Source organism: Pantherophis guttatus, chromosome 2 (assembly GCF_059756535.1).
Source record: "Pantherophis guttatus breed Tessera chromosome 2, ASM5975653v1, whole genome shotgun sequence".
Taxonomy (NCBI): Eukaryota; Metazoa; Chordata; class Lepidosauria; order Squamata; family Colubridae; genus Pantherophis; species Pantherophis guttatus.
Window position 1 is genome coordinate 24,214,431 of NC_142064.1, and position 24,985 is coordinate 24,239,415.

Below are 24,985 nucleotides of genomic sequence, written 5' to 3' on the forward strand. Positions count from 1 at the left end.
GCAAATCCTAAGCATGCATGAGCAGTGGTGGCGCAGTGGTGAGAGTGCAGTACTGCAGGCTACTTCTGCTGATCACCGGCTGCCAGCAGTTTGGCAGATCGAATCTCACCAGGCTCAAGGTTGACTCAGCCTTCCATCCTTCCGAGATGGGTAAAATGAGGACCCAGATTGTTGGGGGCAATAGGCTGACTCGGTAAACCGCCTAGAGAGGGCTATAAAGCACTATGAAGTGGTATATACGTCTAGGTGCTAGTGCTAGTAGCTCCCCATCGCCCGGTGCGTTCCCACAGAGAGGGCCTCCTTGGAGTGCCGTCAGCCAGGCAATGTCGTGTGGCGACTCCTAGGGAACGAGCCTTCTCTGTGGGCGCACCTACCTTATGGAATCAACTCCCCCTGGAGCTCTGGGTGGCCCCTGACCTGCGCTCTTTCCACCGTGACCGTAAGACATAGTTAGTTCACCAGGCCGGTTTGGACTGAAGGGGTTTTTAAGGGGAGTTTTAATGGTTTTTAACATCTAATATTGATTTGTCTATTTTATTGCTGTGATCCGCTCTGAGTCCTTTTCGGAGAGAGGGCGGCATATAAGCTAAATAAATAAATAAATAAATAAATAAATAAATAAATAAATAAATAAATAAATAAATAAATAAATAAATAAATAAATAAATAAATAAATAAATATTCAACAAACTTACTTAGGAATAAGCCCTTCTGAAATTAAGGCGTACAATTGCTCTGGAATTTGCTAGAATTAGAAGAGTTCCCATTTTGGATGGTAATCACAAAGCACCAAAATTTCTTTAGATAATCCGCTATCCCGAAAACTTAACTGTGGGCTCAGAGCCCCTCCAAATGTTGTCACTGAATTGAATTGTAATATGACAGAAAGGGAAAACTATGGCAAGTAATAATATTCCTTGTGTTCAAATACATATAGTATATTAAAGCACATTTAAATTTTTGCCTATCCCTGGCTAGCTCTTTGTCCTGGCCCCACCCAATTGTTCAAGATGCAAGTCCAGGCACATCTCTCAAATGCCCAGAACAGCCATTGGCTTCCAAAGTTGTACATCACTGCATTTCATGTTTATTAAGAACCGTGGTGATGCAGTGGTTAAAATGCAGTATTGCAGGCTAATTTTAGTGATGCCAAAAGTTCGATCCTGACCAGCTCAAGATTGACTCATGCTTCCATCCTTCAAAGGTTGGTAAAATGAGGACCCAGATTATTGGGGGCAATATGCTGACTCTAAACCACTTAAAGAGGGCTGTAAAGCACTGTGAATCGGTATATATGTCTAAGTGCTATTGCTATTAAACCTGAATCAGAGGACCTGGATTGGATGCAGGGCATAAAGCATTTCCACCACACAAGTTCATACTTAACAATAGGGCAGTACACAACCATTGGGCGCTTTGTTTTATTATTTTGAAAGTTACATATAAAAGATCGGGCATACAGTATACAGCACATTCATTAGTCAGTTCGCTTTTATTCCTTATCAGTGGGCAGAATGAAACATTTGACAAACACAAGGCATGAAAGAGAAGGGCCAAAAAAAGAAACATTCTACGGAAGGACAGAAGTACTATTATATTAGCTGTACAATCAGGTAGGGTCCCTGGGTAAATTGGTGGACCAGACTAGAGGATGAACTCACATATTATATGCACCTTTCCCAAACCCCTAGATGGCTTGGACAATAATAAATTCAATTTTTTTCCTGCAAATTATTCATACCTATTGGTGCCCCTAGGACTTGGTACTACCATCCAACTATGCTAAAAAGCCACTACAGTGTCCTGCTAATTATACTTCGTGTACAGATTGCTTCCTTTGAACCTGCCTTCAAGTTACTCTATTGGTTTCATAATAATCTCTGGGTTCAGGTGAAACTTTTTTGCACAACTTTATTAAATGTTAAAAACAGAACGAGAAAAACTAATATAAACTAATATTTAAGAAAAAGAAGAGGAAAAATAAGAGTAAAGAGAGGCCAGAAGTGCTACATATTCTTAATAACTTTCAGCATCTCTTATGTTTTCCTCCTAAACACTCTTCTCCTGCTGCAAAATGCCTGCTCCTCCTGGGAGCTGTGTTGTTTCTCAACTTCAGCAACTTGAAGATGTGTGGACTTCAACTCCCAAAATTTCCCAGCACCATGCTGGTTAGGGAATTCTTGGAGTTGAAGTCGATCCATCTTCAAGTTGCCCGAGGTTTAGAAGCACTGCCCTAGGGGAACAAATATCACTAGCTGCTCATTAGCAGGCATTTAAAGCTTCCTACATCACACAGAAATTAAGTTCAGATCTCAGCTCCCAAAATCTTTCCTTAGATGTTGCTCCTGAATTTCTGTGTTTCAGATCAGAAGGGCTTCTACATCAGATTGCACTCGGAAATGGGCACTGGTTACTGAAAACCAGCCTGATTCCTTTGCACTGCCACATAAAAAGGCAGGGACTTATCTCACTGGAATGCTAATGACCTGGCCAAGCTTTAAAGCTTCTGCAATCAGTGCTTAGGTAGGAAAGAAAGAAATGAGGAAATAAGCTTTGACCTGGGAAATGTTTTTTTTTTTTAAATCTCTCAGACCAAGAAAGAAAAGCAGAAGCTATCTGCTAATTATATGAAAACCTAAAGGAAAAGGTCAAATTCCAAATAGCACCTAGATTGATGTAATTAAAAATCTATGTGAACAATTAATTTTGGATATTAGTGAAAATGTGGAATCCACACATTAGATGTATGAATGTGTGCATCTGAATAAATAAGGTTAGTAAGAATAAGGAAGTTATTGTAACAGCATCACGACAAAATTCCATTGCAACAAAGCTTCTGGTATGTGCAAGAGGGACAATTTCATTGTACATTTTTTTTATACAATTCAGGGCCGTACATATTTGGCAGTTAAATAAACAATTTTTTTTGTGCCAAACCAATCCAAACGGACTGGTAGATATTGCAGCCAGTATTATTTCTGCAAATTAAGCAATCTTCTCCCTAATTTATCTTGCACATTTTATCCTGCCAGACATTTAATTTCTACTGCATATATTCATGCTTTCAGCAAGTAAGTGCTACTGGATAACCCATCAGAAAGTGCTTATATGTTACACAGAACAGAATCCATATATTACTGCAAATCTTGGAAACAAGATTTCTAGACTTTTGGGGTTCTGAGATTTCAACAAGCAAATATATACTCCAGTCGTCTAAACTCATATTTGTATTTCACAGGATGAGTAGCTGGAAGGTTTAAAAATGCTTACTTTATCAGAGAATATAAACAGCCCTTATGTAGTCTTTTAGCAATGCAACCCTGAAAATATGTCTAAATGTCCAAAGTTCTGGTGATTCACAAATTTTAGGTAAACAATCTGTGCCTGTTTGTGTTCAGATCTGTGTACGTGTCTGTGTAGTAGTGGTAGTAGTAGCTAGTGCACAGGCACTCTCAAATTGCTTTTCTGCATGTAAAAGTAACCTTAGCATAAAGGGAGTCATATATAATCCTGGACACATTCAGAGGCACTGAAAATGGCTGGATTATTTTGAAGTTGGTAATTATAACCTACCTAACTGCAGTTTTATCTGTTTGGAAAAGTTTGTGCATATTTCAGCTTAAGAAGACAAGAGATGATCATCTTAACGGAGTCATTTCCTCTACTACTGTTTAATAACAGTCAAACCTGTAATGCTATAATTAAAAATATCTAAGTACCAAATGAAAATTTAAATTTGGAAACTGTACTGTACTGTTGCATACAAGTAAATGTTTACAAGTCAGCTTGATGCTAACTACTTAAATAAAAACTGCTTTACAAAGACCTCTGAATAATGCATAAATGCAAAAACAGACATTTGATTCCCCTTCCCTGGAAGTATGGAAGAAAGGACCACTCTACATTTCAGGTTCAAATCTGCTTCATTGGCATGAGGTTTGGCGAAACCTGTTAAAAAAGGAGAAAAAAAAATTAAACTGACAGATAATTACCAGCATTGCTGCACCCCTCTGAAGTAGTTACTGATTATAGCCAGTGACTATCACTCTTCAGTGCTTATAGTGGTGATAAGATGACAAACAAAACACAATGTTTTTGCCTCCAATAAAAACCTGAGTCTCAACTTCAATTTTCCAGAAAAGAGAAGGAGAAAAGAAACAGGAATAGATTATGGTATCATGAACCAGGAAGCCCTGAACTCTGGTTTGGAGATTAAGGAAGACACTTTCGAACAAAGCCTTGTGCTGCAGCCACTTGCTTTGTTATTATCTAAGAATATTGATGGGACCAAAACATCTTGGAAATATTATGCTGGATTGGAGTACTAAAAATAATTTAGGACCCACATACAAATAGGAAAAAATCTTGCTCTTTCAGATATATGAAGCACTGGCAGAACAAACACGTGTTATGGGAGACAATGAGTATATTGTGAATGCTTAGGTATTATTCTACCTTCTAAATCTATGAGTCCGGAATTTGGTCCTTCTAAACTAAACCCTTATGTGGACTTTAACACCCTGAATTCCCCAGCCAAAAAAGGCACTGCAGAATTGAAGTGCCTTTAATCTGGAGGACGCTCAAATTGGGATGTGTGTGTTAACAAACAGCTTTTGTATTAGCACAGCTCCATTTTTCCAATACCCCGTTGCATCATAAGAGACTATAGTTTGATATCAGCTACTACAAATTGATAATGGAGCAAGTTTTAGGTAAGCTGCCAGGATCCAGAAAACCATCTGCCATAATAACAATTAACAGTTTTATTGGAATGTTTTGAACACTCAAGAAGCACTGTGCAAATTCTATTTTTCATGAGAAAAGGGATTCAAGAATGAAGACAAAAGCAATTACCAGAAATAACAATGTTGAATGAAATAATTAAAAACAAAGACCTTGCTTGCTTCTCTTGAATGATGGGTCAGTGCCTGTTTTTGGCAGCAAGGGAGGGGAGAAAGAGCCCCATATCTCCCATATGCTCATTTAGAGAGCCCTATAGATTCTTGAGTGCTATCTGATTTCAACCAGGTCTGTATTAGAAAGCACAGCATCCCGTGTCTAGTGTGAGTACTGCCTCACACCTAAATTTTCATTCTACTACTACTGATTAGGATGAGCAATGTAATTCCCAAAGGTAAAACAGACCCAGTAGAGATTTTATGCTTTTTCTTTCTATTCCTGGTTTGCCCTAACACCAAAGCTATCATGTCACAAATCGCTTTCAACTCTTAAAAAATATGTCTTTAATCAAATATGATTGGTGCCTACACAACAATGCAATCATGACATGAGAAATGTTAAGTGCTGGAGGCAATAAAAGTTCTAGTGCATACTGATGTCCCTTCATGCATTTCAGCAGAACGGGATAGAAATAAATGTATACATGGATTAACTCAGTTATGTACAACTGTCTCCGTGCACTGAAGCAAACCAAAAGCTTCCAACCTCTTTTCTCAACTTCATGCCCTCCAAATATTTAGCACGAAAGTTCTGGGAGTTGATCCAACACATCTGGAGGATACTAGATTGAGGAAGTTAATCCATGTATAGATTGGTTTCTGTTCTCTTCCATTAAAATCCCACTGAGTTCAGTGGGACTTAAAATACATAAGCTTGAATAGCAAGTGTGTGGGCAAACTTCTCTTGTCTTCTCTCAGCAGTAATCTGGCAAAGACCACATGGGCTGAAACAAGCAGTCAATAGGGCTTCAGCCAACACTGGTGTCATTATTTGTCCCACCCTTTTTTTCTCTCTCTCTCTTTCTGACACTTTGTCTCCCCACTCCTACCCATAAACAGTAGGCATCAGGTTGAGACAAAGAGCATTTAATGGAGAGGTTTGACTGATCTCCTCCAATGGATGAGTAGGCAGAAAGACTGAAATTAGGCCAAAGTCACAGGCAGCTTTGTCTACTCTTTCCAGATCTTTCTAGCTGTGATGGAAAGTGCACCTGCAGAAGTGAGGGAGAGTTTTGATCCTGTGTTTTCTTCCTACAAGTCATTTCCTTTAAAAATTGATGCTATCCAAAGCTACCCAAGACTGTAAGCCTTTAAATGTCAATAATGTGCTCTATCAAGCCAGAGATAGGCTGCTGCCGGTTCGGGTGAACCTGTCGTTGCAACCAGTGGGTGGGCTCGCTCACCCGCCCTGGTGCTATGTCATCCTATATTGCCATGTTTTATAACAGTGTTTCTCAACCTTGGAAGTTTGAAGATGGGTGGACTTCAACTCCCAGAATCCCCCAGCCAGCAGCGCTGGCTGGGGGATTCTGGGAGTTGAAGTCCACCCATCTTCAAGCTTCCAAGGTTGAGAAACACTGTTTTAGAAGCTGTGCGCGAAAGGCACGCGAGTGAGCAAAGTGAATATGCGTGCATGGTCACATTTTCGATGCTGGGCGAACCGGTTGATACAACTGGCGGCAGCCCACCACTGTATCAAGCCATCAGTTTTTTCCAGAGATTCAAGGTAACCACCCTAGAATCTCAAGATACTGTATATTTAATAGTTTAGGAAGTTATGGTTTTAGTTTGGCAAGATTCTGCCCATTAGGTGTAAGCAAATAAAGGACTGAACTCGACTGGATTTATGGATTTATTTATGTTTAAACTAATCCAGTTTAAGACCACTGATTCCATTGTTTCCACATTTAATTTTCTCGAGCATAATTGTCTGTTTTTACCATGTTCTGCCTTTTGCTGCAGAATTTAATTTGGAGATTTCAGCATATTAGTGCAATTTAGAAAACAACGATTCCTTCTTGTTTGTAAGAATGCAAGGCAAGCTCTCAAGGCTACCACTAAGACATTGATCTCCACAAAAGCATACAACTAATACATTGTTCCATAAAATCTTAAAAATAAGGATAATTCTAAAACTATGTTGTTGTTTTTTAAATTGAAGGCTTGATGGAACATATTATTGATATTTAAAGGCTTGCAGCCTTGGGTAGCATCAATTTTTAAAGGAACATGACTTGTAGGTAGAAAACACAGGATCAAAACTGGTAAACTTTCAGGAAATCATTAAGGGCAAGACCTCTCCTGTTTTTTTAAATTATATTTTATTTGCTTGTAAGTTTGTAGCTGCAGGCCAAGAAGCCTTTGTGTCTTGGAGGGCCAGAGCTGAGGCTTGGGACTTTAGTTGCTGAACCCTCAGTTTATAAAATAGTGCCAGAAAGTGGGGATGTTGAGCCATGTTGCTACCCAGATCAATCTGCTACTTTTATGTATTTTAAATATGTTTATATTCCTATAATGGTCAGTGACTCCAATCTTCTTTCACAGCATCTTATGAACCTAACCAAAAACATGCAAGCATAAGACAACATTGTACAGAAACATTATAATATTGCCAGAAGATGGGCTCATTCTAAGTCAAGTCAATGAACCATCTTTTCTAAGAAACTGAAATAGATAAATTACTTTCCTCTCCTTAGTCTGGACAAGTTATACCACCATTGGCCTTTTTTTAAAAAAAACGTACTATTATAAACTGTTAACATTTGTCATTCATGTCTGAAAGGCCACAACCTGCATTGCACTAGGCCAGGAATGTCAAACTCAAGGCCCATGGGCCAGATAGGCCCCATGGGGTGCTTAGATCTGACCTGCGGGACCAACCTGGAAATAGTGAAGGACCAGCCCCCGGTGCCTCTGCAAGCGAAAATGGAGCTCTGTTTTTGCTGGCAGAGCGCTCAGGCTGCCACAGGTGCCCCCAACACAAGTGACTTTGAACTGGCCACGCCCCCCCCCCGCCCCCCCCAAGGTCAAACACAAACCTGATGCGGCTCTCAATGAAATCGAGTTTGACACCCCTAGACTAGGTCAAGAGTAAGGGACTAAGAGAATCCTGTCTTCTTTAGCAATTTGTTTCTCCTCTATATTTAACTAGTTAGAGACTTACAGTAAAGTCAGCACCAGTGCATTTTTTAATCTCATCTACAGATTCGCCTTCCCAGATTTCGATCAGCGTCAGTCCTTTTTTCTTATTGACATCAAAAACAGCCTAAAGGATTGAAATAAGTTATAAAGAGGTTTAGTTAGAATGGAAAACTCTGCTGAGTTTTCAGAAGGCTGATTCAAACTCTGAAAACCAATCCCTGCTCTCGAGTCCTGATGTTTGGTTACCCGTTCCTCTGTTTTCCTACACTTATGCTTCTTCCCTTCCACCTACTTAAAAAGCAGCATGAGCAATTCACTCACTCAAGTAAACTGGGTGTTGGTGCTACAATTCCCAAACTCACATGACATACTTGTTGCCAGATGATGTCACTATTAATTGCTTGGTGGGGAGAGTAAGCATGGGCAGTGAAGGCCAACCAGGGTTAAGTATCTGAAAGTATCTGAAAAGTATCTGAAAACATTATATTTAAGCTCATTGTATGTAAAAACCAGAAGAATGGAAGGAAGTGCTAAACCCAGTTATTTCCTTGACAGGCTGGTTTTTAATCTGTCAAGAGCTTTTTTGCACAACTATCAAGATATCCTTCCCCTACAACAATTTGTAAATGGCAACAGCAAGATGATAACAGATTGCTATCATACGGTATGAGGAAAGAGTATTATAGTCCCTTCCATGAAACCTGTTGATAAACACTACAAAGCATTAATGAAAGGTTTGCTTCAGCAGAAGAGTCTAATATTTTCCCAGAAAACTGGAGCCAGGTGGGGAAAAGAAGCTCTTTAGGAAAACAGAAGATCACACAAAAATAAATAGATCTCAAAATCCTTTAGAGTCCCTTTTGCTGTCCCACCATTGAACCAGTCAGGAATCCGTATTCTCTAGCCAAGAGACCACAGATGGTCAGGGATTATACTTCTGAGCCAACAGAGCCAAAATCTGCCAGGTTGGAGAATCAAACCATAAATAATTAGGCACCCTGGAGCAACAGCCTACTAGCCTGAATGACAGCTCCAGTTGAAAAGACTTTAATTCTCCTTCTTGGTAAGCTTACACGGTGGAGGCAGACATGAGTTGGAAAGAAAAAATGAAGAGACTATTATTTTAAATATACATTTCTATATATTAATTCTAATCTTCAGACTATTTCCCCTTATTAGTTGAACTGAAAATAACACAGAGCAAAAATGCAGGCATTGGGCCTTGTTTTCTAAGAAAAATGGTCATCTGAACAAAACAATACCTGATTATTATTATTCAAGGGCTTACCTATTTCCTGCTCTGTTTTGCAGGTTTGTTATGACGATAACAAGGTTCCCCCATCCCAAGCCCTTCAGTTTATGTCAGAAAGGAAATAAGCTAAAAGTAACCAAACCAAGTACCTTACCTTTTCCGTTATGATGCGATCCACACACTGTTTCCCAGTAATTGGCAAAGTGCACTTTTCCAGTATTTTGTGGGTATTGCCCTGCAACAGAACACAAATTTCACTCTAATAAATCTTCACTGTTCAAGAGTCCCACTTGCTTCAAAATCAGAAGCATAATACTTTTCAAATGCTACGGTACAATTCTTCAGTTAGTCTTGACGTTTTCATGGATGATTTGGGAATTGGTATAGTCTAGGCCCGTGATAGCGAACCTATGACACGTGTGCTCAGCTCCACGTGTGTTCGCCTCCTGCCGGCCAGCTGATTTTCGGGATGGGGGCCAGGGCACATGTAGGAGATGCATGCGCAAGCAGAGGGGGGGGCGTGCACATGCATGGGAACAGGGGAAACAGTGGCCCCCCACAGCCCGTTTTTGGTCCCAGGAGGCTACTGGTGTTTCAAGTAGTTTTAATCAAAATGCAGTTAAAACGCCAAACAAGCCATCGAGAATATAAATACATATATACAACAGGAACAGGAGGTGCCTCATAGGAACAAATAGAAGTAAATCCTAGAGGCAGGAAATGCATCACAAAACAATAGAGTTGAATGCTAAAGAGGAATAAAGCTGCCTACAAGGCTGACATGACACCTGTAACAGCAAGGAGGCCTACTAGGCCCAAAATGGGGCGAGGAGGGCCGCGCGTGCATGCGCAGGGGAAGCGTGAGGGAGATTATGTACCCATGCTCAGGGGGGCGCATTGCATTATGGGTGCCGGCACGCATGCGTGCTGTCACGCGCGCTTTCAGCACACGACGACAAAAAGGTTAGCCATCACTGGTCTAGGCTCATTTTTGGCATGAATTGAGGCTTGCTCACAGAATGTTTTGTAAAATCTGACTACTTTAATCCGTGCATTTCCTGTCCTCGTTCCTGCTGATTTCCACTGTGTCATTCATATGTTTTAATAAATTAAATTCAGTTTTCTGTAGCCTGGCCTTTTCCAGCTATACTAGGGTGCACATACAACACATCAGAACCATGCTATGCTGGAAAAGGCCAACCTTCTTCCTTCTATGCTATCATGTCCATACATTCAGGAGCTTACCAAGGCTATCTTGAGAATATGGATTAGAATGAACCCTAGATCAGGCCAATTAAGGGGAGCCTTTCTTTTATGTCATCCCATTTGAGAACACAACTTCCCAGTGATTGAACATTGGGCTCACAAGTTAACTCTTCCATAACAACTGCAATTTCAGGCATCAAAAACTCTGAGGACTTGGAAAGCACCAGCAGTGTTTTAAAGCTAGTTAGCAACTTTGCCACTCCTCTTAAGTCTTTAGTTGGCCATTAACAGATGATAGATCAACAATTTTTTTTTCTTTCAAACTAATCTGTAACTATGGCAGCACACTTTCCAGGGTTCTGATATACTTCTCTTTCATAGCCCAGACCTTGGTTCTGACTCTTTTACTGAATGCCCAAATTTAGCAGGTACCTCATTGTCCTAAAGCATATCAGCAATATTTCTCTTTGAAGAATCATCAAAACTTGCATCATAAGATTCATGTTAATTATCTGGCCTATATTATGTCGTCCCACACGTTACTGAAACATTCTGAGGCTTGATGCTTAGATGTGCATTACAAAAAGACCCTGGTTCTTTTTGGCAGGTGGATCGGCCTCCCGGAATATCCCCAATCAGCTGTTATCAGAGTTGAATTTTAGCAACAGGTTCCTTGGTTGTGAGCTCTGTGCCGTGCCTTTTTTTTTTTTTTTTTGCTTGTTTTTCTGCCTCTGAAACTTCTGAAACTCTGTTTCAGGAAAAACTTTTTTTCCTGCCTCTGAAAGCCTCAGAAACAGAGCTTCAGAAAAAAAGCCTCTGAAGCTCTATTTGGGGGCTTCTTTTCTGAAGCTTTGTTTCTGATGCTTTTTTCAGACTCTGAAATCTCTGTTAGCGAGGCTGGGTGGGGCTACATTCGGAGTATAAAACACACCCAGATTTTCACCCTCTTTTTTGGGGGAAAAAGGTCTTATATGCTGAAAAATACGGTACTTATATACAGTATTTATATTATGTACTTACAGTACACTATATGTGTCTATAAATAGTATTTATATTATGCTATCATTACAGAGCCAACTTTATCTTACATCAAGGCAGAGGTGGTATTCAGCCGGTTCATGTGAACCGGTAGTGGCGACCTGCTAGTGGTCTTGCCCACCCGCCCAGGGGCAATCCCGTCCTATATCACTGTATTTTTGACATCACACACATGTGCAGACGGTGTGCATGAGTGAATTGCCATGTTTCATGATGCCACATGCGTGCGCGAATTCGCACACGCTCACATTTCCGGTGCCAGTTGCTACAGTATGTGAATCCCATCTCTGCATCAAGGTCATATTGGAACTTTTTTTTTTTAATTTGATTTATATGCCGCCCTTCTCCGGAGACTCAGGGCGGCTTACAATGCGTAATTTTGCCTGCAAAAGGGTAGCAGTAGTCCAGGGATCAAATCTTTCCCTGTAACTTCTTCCAGCTTGAATAGTTTGTTGCCTTTTCAGCGTGTTTCTTTCCCTCAGTACTGCATCTCAATTGGTATTATTATTCAACTTTATTTAAACTGATCCCAGCAAGCATGTGGTTTATACCATGAACGTGATGTGATTATATCATGTAAATAGTCGGATGTTAATAGCGATTGATATTGTATTAAATTTAAAATGAGAAAAAGAAACGATGCCTTCTAATTGTGAACACTTTAATCTGTTCCCTGGTTGCTTGAAAGAAAAAGGTTTCATACTTTTACTAGTAACTGCTCAGCTATAGGTAAGCTAGTTAATAGTTCTCCACTTCTGCTTTCCAATCCAATTGCTCATTTGGATTAAGTATTCTAAGAAGCAACTTGAAAGTACTTTGCAAGTTTTAATCAGTGATCATTGTATAGAATTTTGCAGTAATGCTAAGTCTGCTTTATAGCTGTGTATATCAGCGCTTTTTAAATTTAAACTCTTTGAAACATTCTTTGTTATGTGTTATGTGTTTGTTAGTAGGATTCACTGGGTTAGGAATTTTTCTTTTCTTTTACTGTCTTTCACTGTGAGTTGTATTGGGTTGTGGGGGGTGCATGAAGGGAGGCTCAGCCAATCTCATTGTACACATGTTGTACTCTGACAATAAAGGTTTGAACTGAATTGAACTGAATTGAATTGACATTCTTTGTTATGTCCTTTTCTTTTCTTTTTACTACAGAAAACAATTACTCCATTCGAATTCATTCTAATGTATAAAGGGATGTCCACAGAGTGTAGTTAAAAAGTCAAGAAGATATTTACCATAGTATAACCAAAACTCTAGGTTTGTTTTTATGTCAAAAGGCACCCAGAATTGCCTTGAACCACAAGATTAATGGCATATACTGTAACATAAATAAATAAACAGACAAATATGCAAAGGTCAAATTAAAGATGATGGTCATGACCATGCAACCACAGTTCTTGTACATACATTGACACAAGAGATGAAGTTTCCCCTCCATGATTGCAAACAGAATTTTGACAACACACAATTTCACTCTATTTTACCTTTGCTGAGTGTTCCATAGTCACTACTACTTTAGTTCTTGAGCTGGACACCAAATCCATGGCACCACCCATTCCTTTCACCATCTTTCCCTAGAAAAGAAAGATAAGATAAGATAAGATAAGATAAGATAAGATAAGATAAGATAAGATAAGATAAGATAAGATAAGATAAGATAAGATAAGATAAGATAAGATAAGATAAGATAAGATAAGATAAGATAAGATAAGAAAGAAAGAAAGAAAGAAAGAAAGAAAGAAAGAAAGAAAGAAAGAAAGAAAGAAAGAAAGAAAGAAAAAAAAAAAGAGGGAGGGAATTAAAATACAAATATCTCAAAAGTTTTTGTTTTTTAAGGTTAATTCCTGCAAATATTAACAGTGCTCCCTTTGTCTCAATCCATCTTCCATTACCAAGGGAAGGGAAATGGATCACTAATAAGACACATTTCAATATGAGGAAGTAAGGTCAATATGCAAATGACAAACTTTCTATTATCTTAAAGCAGATATAATTTCACATTTGAGATGCATAATCCAAGATTTGCTTGTTTGCTTGAAGGCTCAGGGTATCTGCCAATTTATAGCAGCAGTACGGCTCAGAAATGTCATTGATTTTAAATAAAAAGAGACAAGTTCATATTAATCCTGTTTGTTGCTGATTTGGAGAACATAGGCATTTCACTTTAAACTGATTGTATTCTATTGCTTTTTTATTATGCTTATGTTTTATTGATGGATTCCAGGTTTTCGTATTATTATGATGCTAGCATCATCCCAACATATTCTACGTATAATCAATTTTCTCCTTTAATCCTGAGTTCTATCCTGTGGATGCTTAAAATCAATTCTGGGTGTTCAAATGTAAGGGGTAGGAAAGGGAATATGGCAGGAGGGGGGGGTGGATTTGCTGATTAAGAGAGAGAGGAAGAGTGAAAGAACACTTTTCAGCGTGTACCAGTACTCAAAAGGTGTTAAGCAAGATTTATTTATATTTGCCTTCCCAGGAAGGAAATCAAAATAACTGTTATAAAAAAAAGGCCTTGGCAATATGTTATTTTTGCAAGCCTGGAAACCATTAATCAAGCACTAGCCCTCTTTTAAGGAGGCTGAAAGAAAGTATGTTCCAAACAGAAAATTCTCTGTAAAATTTGAAGAATGTCAATAACCAATGGGCAAGTTCTGTAGCTTGAGCTAAAAAAGGAATTGGAAATAGCAACTTCGTTAACGTTAGGGTTCTTTCAAAGCATTTCAAAGTCAAATACCGAGAGATTAGAATAATCTTTGAGGGTGGCTTTAAAAAGCAAACAGATCAAAAGGTTCAAAACCATGTAAGGCAAGAATGGTAATAAAGTTTTTTGCCAAGGAAAAGCAGTTCTCAAAAGCAAGTATTTCATAACAGTCATTTTCCGAACCAGAAGACCAAATAAAAGTAAGAAGTGACATTTCCACATATTCACACATTCTCTAAAGAATGTTTGCCATACTTATTATTTTGGATTCACTAATAGCCTCAGAGTATCTGTCGTTGGTTTGGTAGTTTACTTACGTTGCTGCACTATATCTTCATCATCACTCTTTGTTATTAATATTGATAAGTCTATCATAGGAAGATGTCATCTATCACTTTGTCACTCTTCCACCTCTAAATATTTTGCTCTTAAAGTAGGATGTTTAATAGCATGAGGCTAGTCCAGGGGTAAAATCCAGCAGGTTCTGACAGGTTCTGGAGAATCGGTAGCGGAAATTTTGAGCAGTTTGGAGAACCAGTAGTGGAAATTTTGAGTAGTTAGGAGAACTGGCAAATACTACCTCTGGCTGGCTCCAGAGTGGGGAGGGAATGGGGATGTTGCAGTATACTTCCCCTGCCATGCCCACCAATCCACACCACGCCCACAGAACTGGTAGTAAAAAAAAATTGGATTTCACCACTGGGCTAGTCTAACTTTACCAAATGTAATTCCCATCACCCCGGGAAGCTAGAGGAATGGAGAGGAGCAGGGATGTGTTCTTGGAGACACCACTCCAGCAGCCATCTTGGATGTTCACAGCATGAACTCAAAATTCTGAATCTGTCCAACAACTCCAAACTTTTAGTTAGATGGACTGGACTTCAGTACGATAGACCCCTTTCTATTAATTAATTATCATACTATAGATAGCCCTCAACTTGCCACTTGTTCAAAGTTACGAAGAACCATCCCAAAATGTACTTACAACTTGGTTTTGAAATTCTGCATCTTGGACACTTGGCAACTGGCCTGTATTTATAGTTGTTTGCCATGATCCCATGATCATGATGTATGTTTTTGCCTAAAACCAGCATTTACTTCTGGTTTGGGGCACAAACACTCCATAGTGAACAATGAGTTTGCTTAATGACCAAGACATGTGCTTAACAACCTCAGGAAAAATGGTCATAATATTGGGTTGGTCACATGGATGATCTGCTTTATGACCATCATGACTTACAACAGTAATGGGCAATAAAGATCACCATTATGGTCTTTAGTTGAGGACTACCTCTATTCATAACAGCCAAAGCAATACTTTACCTAATGTTACACAGCTAAGAAAATGTTTACATAAACATTATGGAAATGAAGTCCATGTGCAAAGGTGTAATACTAAAAGAGATTAAAGAGACTGAATGACTTCAGGCAAAGAAAGTTCTGCAACCTGCAAAGTTATGGGGGGAAAGTGCTCTGTGAGACTTTTCTAAAGTTTCTGACATCCAGTAAGACCTAGAAGAGTCAGCATGCCCTGGAACCAATGTGTTAAAAGAATTTTATCTGTAGGTTCTCAGTGGCAGCTCTCTGTGGAGAAGGGCATTTTTCTCCCAAAGCCCATATGGCTCTTTCTCTGCTGCTTTTCAGAAGAACCACAAAGACATAACTTTCCCAGCAGGCCTAGAGCAGAATGATCTGGAATCCTGCTCAGTTACTTTTTTTATGTATTGTTGGTGTGACACTTCTACTGCTTTATACATCTTTAATTTATGTATGCTGCCTATAGCTATACCAGTGATCAAGGTGGCTAATAATTTTATTAAATGAACAAACTACTAGAGAAAGAGATGAGAATAACAACAGGTACCAGAAAAAGACAGCTGCAGTAGCTACATGAACCCTACAGAAGCAATGTGCATTCCAGGAGATGTAGTAATTTCCAGGGTTGGATTGATTCCTAGAATCACCAAGGCTGGTCTTAGAATATGATATAAACAGCTCCTAGTCAAGTAAGTCATTTAAAAAGAAGCCAGCGCACCTGAATGGACACAGCCTAATTATTCATGCTTCAAGAAAAAATTGTTTATGTACAGTATATGGCCACCCATCTTAATCAAATAACTCTTGAGTGACTATCAAGAATAAAAACAGAAATACATATCACAAAATTAATTGAAAGAACAAAGAGAGACATCAGGCACACACACACACACAAAGAAACTCTTCAACCATCACAGGGCAAAAACACATAGCAGACCCCACACCTCCTTGCCAGGGATGGGTTTCAAAAATTTTAGCAAGGGGTTCTCTGCCTGGTTGCTGGGTGGGTGTGGCCATGGTGGGTGTGGCCTAGTCAGTCTCTTGCACCATGCCGGTGGGGGGGGGTTGCCCTCCCCGGCCTCCGGAGGCTTTCCTCGAGCCTCCAAGAGGGTGAAAACAGCCTCCCCAGGCTCCGGAGGCCTTTTCCCGAACTTCCAGTAGGCCCGTTTTTCGCCGTCCCTGAACCTCCGTGCATGCCCTGCACTTACCTGCATCCAAAACAGGCTGCGTGGTGACTCCTGGGAGGGGAGAGGTGGGCGGGGCCAGCCAGGAGTGGGATTTGGAGTGGGATCCGAATTGCACAGAATCTTAAGTAGAGGTTCTCCCGAACCCCTGCGAACCCCCAGCAGCCCATCCCTGTTCCTTGCCCTTAAGATTGAGGGAAGAATCAGGGATTTTAAGGCCTTCAGTGTAGGGATTATCTGAACCTAAGGAGAGAGGCTGTTACACAGGGCAGGTGCTGTGAAAGGAAGGCCTGTCCCCTTGGTCCCAAGAGATGACCGCATTTAACAAAAGGGACCTAGCACTCGTTCATCCTGTCCACTCTGATGGTGTGGGTGCAAATCACCAGAGAGACTTGGTCCCTCAAGTATCCTGGCCCTGTGTGCTGTACAATTCAGCACCTTGAATTGCTCTTAGAACCTTATTAGAAGTGAGTGCAAGTCACGTAACAGTGGTGGTGTTACAGGGAGATATGTAATGTGGGTGCACCAGTGGTGGGTTGCCCCCGGTTCTCACCGGTTCTATAGAACCAGTAGTAAAACCGGTGGGAGGCTCCGCCCACCGACCCCGACATCATCAGAATGCTTCTGCGCATGCACAGAAGAGCGCGCACGCGAGCAAAGCGAGGCCCCATTGAGAACCGGTAGTAAAGGTAAGTAGAACCCACCCCTGGGGTGCACCCAAAACTTTCCACACCAATACATTCTGGAGAAGTTGCAGTTTCCAAATGCTCTTCAAGACAACCCAATGTAGACTGCACTGCAATAGGTTATGGGAAGTGATTAAGACATGAGTGACTATGAGCCTCCCAATCCAGGAAAGGGTACATCTGGATCACAAAATGGATTTGTTGCAAAAGAACTCCTTGGCCACAGCTGCCACTTGCTTACTGAGCTGTGAATCCGAGAAGATGCCCAGACCGTGAAACAATTTTGTCTGAGGAGCTATACCCTATCCAGAAATAATGGAAGTTCTCCAGAGCCAGAAGCCCTAAAACCCAGAGTTACCCAGTCCTTTATCCATCAAAGTGATGACAAGCCAGGGGCCCATGAAAGATGTAACCTGTGGAATATATGAACCTTCCATCTGCAACATCTAGTTTGTGTTCGGCCTTCTTTTCTCCATCCTGCCTACATTTCCTTTTAATTGGCTATTCAAATATGTGACTATGTAAGGAGGATGAATAAGTTGGTAAGAAAATAATATTTATCATTATTTTATTTTAACAAGAAGCTTATTCTATACCATCTGTTTCATTTATGCTTCTGGCTTGATTTTACAAGTTTATCAATATAGATCACGTGAAAAGATGGCAAACATAAATGCACAGTCTCAAATCTTTCTTTAATTCACTTTTAATGTAACATTTAGACTAATAACTTTCAAGCAGATGCTCCCAGTAGTAGTTGCAACTCACTTGTGCCTTAAGCATGGTGGGAAACTACTATTGAAGGGAAGTAATAAATATTAATAAACCCTAATTACACTATTATGCACATGGAACACAACTTAAAATGAACAAATATTTTTACAATGCCATCTGACATGCCAGTGAAGAAGCAAATATCACTGACAAGGCCTCTGTATCCACAGAGATGGAAGAACTCACATTTATCCAAAATGGAAAAGTGGCTGGTTAAATTAATGGAGTTGGCAGAGATGGAAAAATTGACTGCTTTGATTTTATAGTATAGGGCCATGATGGTGAACTGATGGCACACATGCCAGAGGTGGCACGCAGCGTCCTCTCTGTGGGCACGTGAGGTATCGCCCCAGTTCAGCTCTGCCACACATGCACGCATGCCTCCCGCTGGCCAGCTGGTCTTTAGGTCTTTGCCACACATGCGCAGGGGGGAGTGCACGCATGCAGAGGGTTACACACGCATGCCCGGGGGGCATGCGGGGATGCGTGAGGGCATGTGGGGGCCGCATGTGCATGCGTGGGGGGCATTTGGGGGCATGCATGCATGCCTGGGGGGCAGGGATGTGCCACAGGCATGCACGCATGCGTTTGGGAGGGGCGTGGCGGGGGCCAAGCAGGCACTGCATTTTTGGGGTTTGGGCGCACGCATGCTTTGGGCATTCGGTCCGGAAAATGTTAGCCATCATTGGTTTAGATAGACCTGTAAACAAGTCTCAATAGACTTATTCGCTGGGCCCTGTCCAACAAAATGAAATTTATATTAGAGAAAAGCAAGGTCTTACACTTAGGCAAGAAAAACCAAAAGTACAAGTACAGATTAGATGAAACCTGGCTCAATAGTAATAACTGTGAGAGGGATCTTGGAGTCCTAGTGGACAACCATCTAAACAGGAATCAACAGTGTGCTGCAGCAGCCAAAAAAGCTAATACAATATTAGGCTGCATTAACAGAGGATAGAATCAAGATCCCGCAAAGTAATAGTACCACTTTATAAAACCCTAGTAAGACCACACTTATAATACTGCATTGAGTTTTGGCCATCCCAATACAAAAAAGATGCTGAGATTTTGGAAAGAGTTCAGAGAAGAGCAATAAAAATAATTAGGGGCCTAGAAGCTATAACATATGAAGAACGACTGCAGGAACTGGGTATACCTAGTCTAGTGAAAAGAAGAACCAGGAGTGACATGATAGCAGTCTTTCAATACTTGAAGGGTTGCCACAAGGAAGAGGGGCCAACTTATTCACCAAAGCACCTGAAGGCAAGACAAGAAGCAATGGCTGGAAACTAATCAAGGAGAGAAGCAACCTAGAACTAAGGAGAAAATTCCTAAGAGTGAGAACAATCAACCAGTGGAACAAATTGCCTTCGGAAGTTGTGGGTGCCCCATCAGTGGAGGCTTTTAAGAAGAGACTGGAAAGCCATTTGTCAGAAATAGTATAGATCTCCTGCGTTAGCAGGGGGTTGGACTAGATGACCTCCAAGGTCCCTTGCAATACTGCTACTGTTAGATCTCAAGGAAAGCACAGAGGGCCTAAATCATAAGGCAGCTTTATTCTTCCCTTGGCAAGCCTTGAGGGTGAGACTGCCTATTTTTTCTCTGAATTGCTAAACTGATGTCGGATGAGGATACATGAAAAGGCTTCACTGCCAATAGTGAAATATCACACATTGCTGGCTCACAGCAAGAAATTTATTGAATCTTAACTCCAGCCTTCCACAGTAATAAAAGAGAATTCTTGCAAGAAGAAAACCGCCAAGTGGATTTTTAAAGTTTATTTCTCCCCTTTCTTTATAATGAATCTGTTTAGCTCTGAAAATTGATTACATTTTTCCTGTCATTTAAAATTTAAACGTGGCAATGAATAGCTGAATGCCAGCCTGGAAGAAATCAATGAGGTATGGAAATAGGTAAGATACAGAACAAGGAATAAAATGTGCTTTAATTGGTAAACAAAGCATTCAAATCAATGCACTTTTTTTTTTTTTTTGCTTTTTAAAATGAGAAAATATATCAGAGCTTTGTCCTAAGAAGCCCTCAAGTGTAAGAGATGCTTCATAGTTTATGACTACTGTATAATAAAATTATAAAAGGGTAACAAGAAGTTTTGCTGAAAGCAATTATGTTTCCTGGGTATATGGGTTAGTCAGCTTAAGTGAAGAGATACAGAATCATTTCTTTTTTTTGATTGTAACAGATTATAGCAATGTTGTAGACATAATTTATCTTGATTTCAGCAGACTATTTAAGTAAAAACTTCAATACTTATTGTTTAGTAAACTAGTTAAATGTGGGCTAGATTGCATGGCAATTAAATGACTTCATAGCTGGTGTCAACCCTGAAACTGGCCTGACGAAGCCATTTTGTCCGCTTCAGTGTTGCCACACTGGAGCTGAGGGTCAGGGAGGAGGAAGGTCTGAGATAGAGGGATTTTTGTAGCCAAAGCAAAATACTTTCTCTTGGGAACCAAGGACATTCTCACACCGGGTTGGAGGAAGGCAGAGTGATGTCGGACTGCACAGTGATTGGACTATGCAACTGTTTGTTTTGAGAAAGTGGAAAATCTTTTCTTTTAATATGGTGAAAACTGTGAGAGTTCTCAGAGTCGGTTTTCACCAGATATGTGCCAATATGATATTTCCAATAAAAGTAATCTTTGGGGAATTCAATTGCCTCGTCTTGCTTGCAATGGATTTATTACTTGGAACCCTGACAGTTGGCATGAAAAGCATACCTAAAAAGAGTATTCATCAATGGTTCCTGATCAAATTATTGTATTATCAAACGGGATAATACAAGAATTAATCCTTGGTCCTGTAATATTTTCATTAATGATTTACATCTAGAAAAGATGGGAATGTTGATTAAATCTGAAAAGGAAACAAACATGGATATGTGACAGATGTAGAAGCTAAACACTTTCCGCATCCTACCATATGATTTTCCAGGTAGACAAGCTGTTCCTAGAGGTTGTAAACTCAATCTGAAAAAATAATTATGAAAAACCAGCTTGCAGACACATGCACAAAGAGAGAGCCTCTCAGGAAAAGAGGGGAGAAGAAGCTGAAATGGGATAAGGAGCTAACAAGGAAAGTATCTGAGGATTATGAGTGGCAAACTAAATTGGATTTAAGCAGTTGGATTTAGACAAATTATGTTGGTTTGGAGGCTACTGCAAGATTCTTGGATTCCAGGGAAGACCAAGGAGCCATTGAAGAGTTTCTGGGTTAAGGAAGATCATCAAAGGTAGAGGAGAACCAGATTTTTAGAATCAGTCTCTCCTGTGCAGGATTCTCAGGGGGAGTAGAGCATCTGAAGAGAAAAATATCCATGTGCTGATAGCCACAAGAGATTGCCAGCTAAATTTTTTCTGAAGCTCTTAATTAACCCTATGAAGATTAGCTATAGCTGCACACATAGTTATAGAAGTTTTATTATTGGAGGCAGTGAAATAGTTGAGCTCTGAATGCTATTGCAATAAAACTATATTACAAGTTGCTGCATTCCAACCTTTCATCTAAAATCTTTTGCAGGCAAGTGAATAAGGAAAAGGGAGATCTATTTATATCTCTGCTTAAGCTTGTCATTTAGTTAACATTTTCAGGATTGGCCTTGCATGGCTGGAATAGAAACCAATGCTTTCTATCAACAAATAATGAAAATAACTGAATTGGTTCGCTACTGTAGATTTAACAGTAACAGAGTTGGAAGGGACCTTGGAGGTCATCTAGTCCAACCCCCTGCTCACATCTATACCAGGGATGATTGAGGTATAATAAAATAGCACTGTTCAAAAATCTGAATGGATATTACAAAGAAGGTCAAAACCTGTTCTTTCCTCCATAGAAAAAATGGATTTAAATTACAGAATCAATCGAATTCTGACTGAATGTTATAAAAACCTTTCTAACCACAAGATCAGTTCAGCAGGGATCTAACTAGCCCCTTTTCACTTTTGGCTCTACTCTGCGATTCAAATGTCTTGGACCCATGATAGAATTCTCATCCCACAAAATCTGGAATCATTGGTTCCTCAGCCTGAAACTAAACAACAGGTTTCAAAATTTCATTTTATGTTTATATGATATAGCTGAGTGATCAATTGATATTGTAATTAGGAACTACACTTAACACTGAGGAGACCCTAGTGGGAAGGGCAATAACCCAAAATAGGTTGAACCAAGATTTTCCTTTTCTTTTTCATTAGACATATTAGATTAGATTTCGTTAGAATTAGATTTCTAAAGGAAATCTTCAGTTACAAAAGACAAGTATAATATTGTGATCCCTTCTGAGCAAATTGGGAGATGACTATAACATTTATTTGAGCATGCATTCACAAGTTATATTCTCCTTTTTCTGGCCCTTTTTTGAAACACAGATGTTAAGAAAGCATCTTTAGTAAAGATATATAGCAGCACTTCAAATTATTCTAAGCAATAAGATAATATAAAATTAAATCTACTTACAGGAATCATCCAGTTGGCTAAATCACCAGTTTTAGATACCTGCATTGCCCCAAGCATTGTTAGATCAACATGTCCCCTGTTAAAATAGCAAAGCACAACATCAGTGCACAGCTAGAAGAAAAATTACACACAGAATTCTGGCACACTAGTTACTTCAATCCTCAAGATGTTGAAAAATTAAATAGCAGTGAGATTAAAGAATTGCTTGTTTAAATGTTTTGAATAAACATAAGACTGAAGTTCCAAAGACATTTATAGAAGACTATGTCTGTCTGAACTAAGTAATAGATTGAAATGTGGCATTAATTATCTGAATAAATCACAATTGGCTGGGACTCTAAACCATGATTCATAAGCCATAATGATTGGGTTAATGCTAAGCCCAAAACCAATCAACCAGTACCACTGGTAGCTTGGTACCAGAGACTTTGATCAGCAGATGTTATAAACAAATGTTAATATCTAATAAATAATAAAGTAACTTTCGTGCATTCCATATTTAGTTATGAAAACATCCATGCTATGAAACTCAGTTCATAAAATAGAAGGATTTATATAAAGAGTTAGTTTGACAATTCTTAAAGCTGCTTGAGTTGCTAATATAGCTCAAATATCTATCAACTGCATGACTGTTTTGATGGGTAAGTATGAAGTCCCTTTGGGATGGTTAAATAATAAATTCAGCTACCAGCTGGGGCAATGCCTTGGACAGTTAGTGAAATTAAGATGATCATTACATACCCTCGAATCATTGCAAAAGATTCATCACTAGAGAAGTATGAAGCACCTGGCAATACAGTGACTGTTTCTTTACCTGGAAAAAAAAAATGGGCATAAAACCAGAGAACTTTCCAGAGTGGTACTGGAAATTTATTCTGCCAACTTCATGTATTATGATTCTTAATAAGTACAGTAAGAAAAAACATTCCCTCTGCATTAAATAGAAACTTTCTTGAAGTACCTCACTGTTTTAAAAAAATGGTTACTGAATTCAAAAAATTCCCAAAGGCGCTTTTTCAAGAGGCAACTGGACTTTCTAGTTTTTTCTTTTGAAGATGTTTCGCTTCTCATTCAAGAAGTTTCTTTAGGATATTGGGAATGGAAGAAAAAAAGAAAAAACAAGGAAGTCCAGTTGCCTCCTGAAAAAGCTCCTTTGGGACAACCATTACCTAGATGACTGAGAGTCTCTACAGACTGTATTCAGTAAGGCAGAAAAATGTACAGAGAAGTTCATGGTACCTATTCTAGTGTTTGAGAAAAAAAAGTGAGAAACCATGTACACTTTCAAGTACTTCACATCTGCCCCAAAGAGAGTGCTAAACTCGCTTGATACATTGCATTTTTTTTAATCAACTATTTTAAATTTGATACCGTTTGAAGGTATTGTAAATGTCCAGGCATCCATAGATCCTGTACTGCTGACCATTCCTTTATGAAATGCAGAAATGAAGCCAATGACTCAGGAAAAGTTACATGGTTCATCTTTAAACACAGATATTTTAAAATACTGTACAGAAACTGAAGTTGAAAAGAGCTGAAGGACTGTAGTTGAATGTACTAAATAATGAAGTCAGGAAGTTTGGGTTAAAGTCCTTTTTCAAAAATTAGGCTTGGACAAAGCCCATGAGGCAGCTACTTCAATGGACGAGCAGGGAGGTATAAACTACAACTGAGAGGATCCAAGAATACTAAGAAAAGGAAAAGCTGTGTTTCAGAACTATTGACCCTCATGAATCAGTCAGGGACCCTGATGAAAAATCTCCAGGAAATGGCACTGCCCAGTTCAGCCAGCTCCATTGGAACCAAGTAACTCCCATGAGGTGCTTTGTTTACTTGTGAAAGGGCAGAATTATCTCCTAAGAAGAAACTTAGAGAGAAAAATACCAAGGTACTGAGTAATAATTATAGTATTTTATCAGGATGGAGATGTGCAGTACTAAATTGGGAGAGGAGGAAGAATGGTATTTGTGATGTTTTCACTTTCTCACTTGGTGACTAAAGCTAAGAATTACTAGAGTTACTCTGATGTGAGTAACTAAAGTGACTGGCAACAAAAAAAAAAAACATGTCAGGTACATGTAGTCTACATCCTCCTAGCTTTGTGCGAATCCTGAATGTCTTGGTTCCCAAACACGCAAAACTTGTTATTTTAATATGACAGAAGAGGAAGTTTTTTTAAAATACTTAGTTGGAATTTAATCTTACTATCTATATTTAAGTGGCAATAATATTAAGTTTAGCTTTGCCATGGCTGCTAATCTGCAAAAATTTGCTTTCTGGTATAGGGCACTCTACTAAAAGACCCAAGTAAATCTTTGGCTCAAAAAAAATAGTGTGGCCCTATGCTAAAGCTACTTCATCTTCTACATCTCTACATCTGGAACATTTGCTTTCTGGTCCTCCCCATGTATTCTATCTGGAGTCAGACAATAGGTTGCACTAATCTTTCTGAATGAAAAAGCAAG

The 24,985-nt window shown here is 39.5% G+C and overlaps 1 protein-coding gene across 1 annotated transcript in view; it reads right to left on the reverse strand.

Annotated features, from left to right (window-relative positions):
* Positions 1-1,407: 1,407 nt before the first annotated feature.
* The window catches only part of OXCT1 (3-oxoacid CoA-transferase 1), a 68,098-nt gene continuing 44,520 nt past the window's right edge, over positions 1,408-24,985 (reverse strand). The window contains exons 12-17 of the mRNA XM_034440806.2: positions 23,262-23,334; positions 22,521-22,596; positions 12,861-12,950; positions 9,287-9,367; positions 7,903-8,004; positions 1,408-3,948 (exon numbers count right to left, since the gene is read on the reverse strand). Coding sequence (XP_034296697.2) covers positions 3,913-3,948; positions 7,903-8,004; positions 9,287-9,367; positions 12,861-12,950; positions 22,521-22,596; positions 23,262-23,334 — 458 coding nt within the window. The 3' untranslated portion in view covers positions 1,408-3,912. The remainder of the gene's footprint in view (positions 3,949-7,902; positions 8,005-9,286; positions 9,368-12,860; positions 12,951-22,520; positions 22,597-23,261; positions 23,335-24,985) is intronic.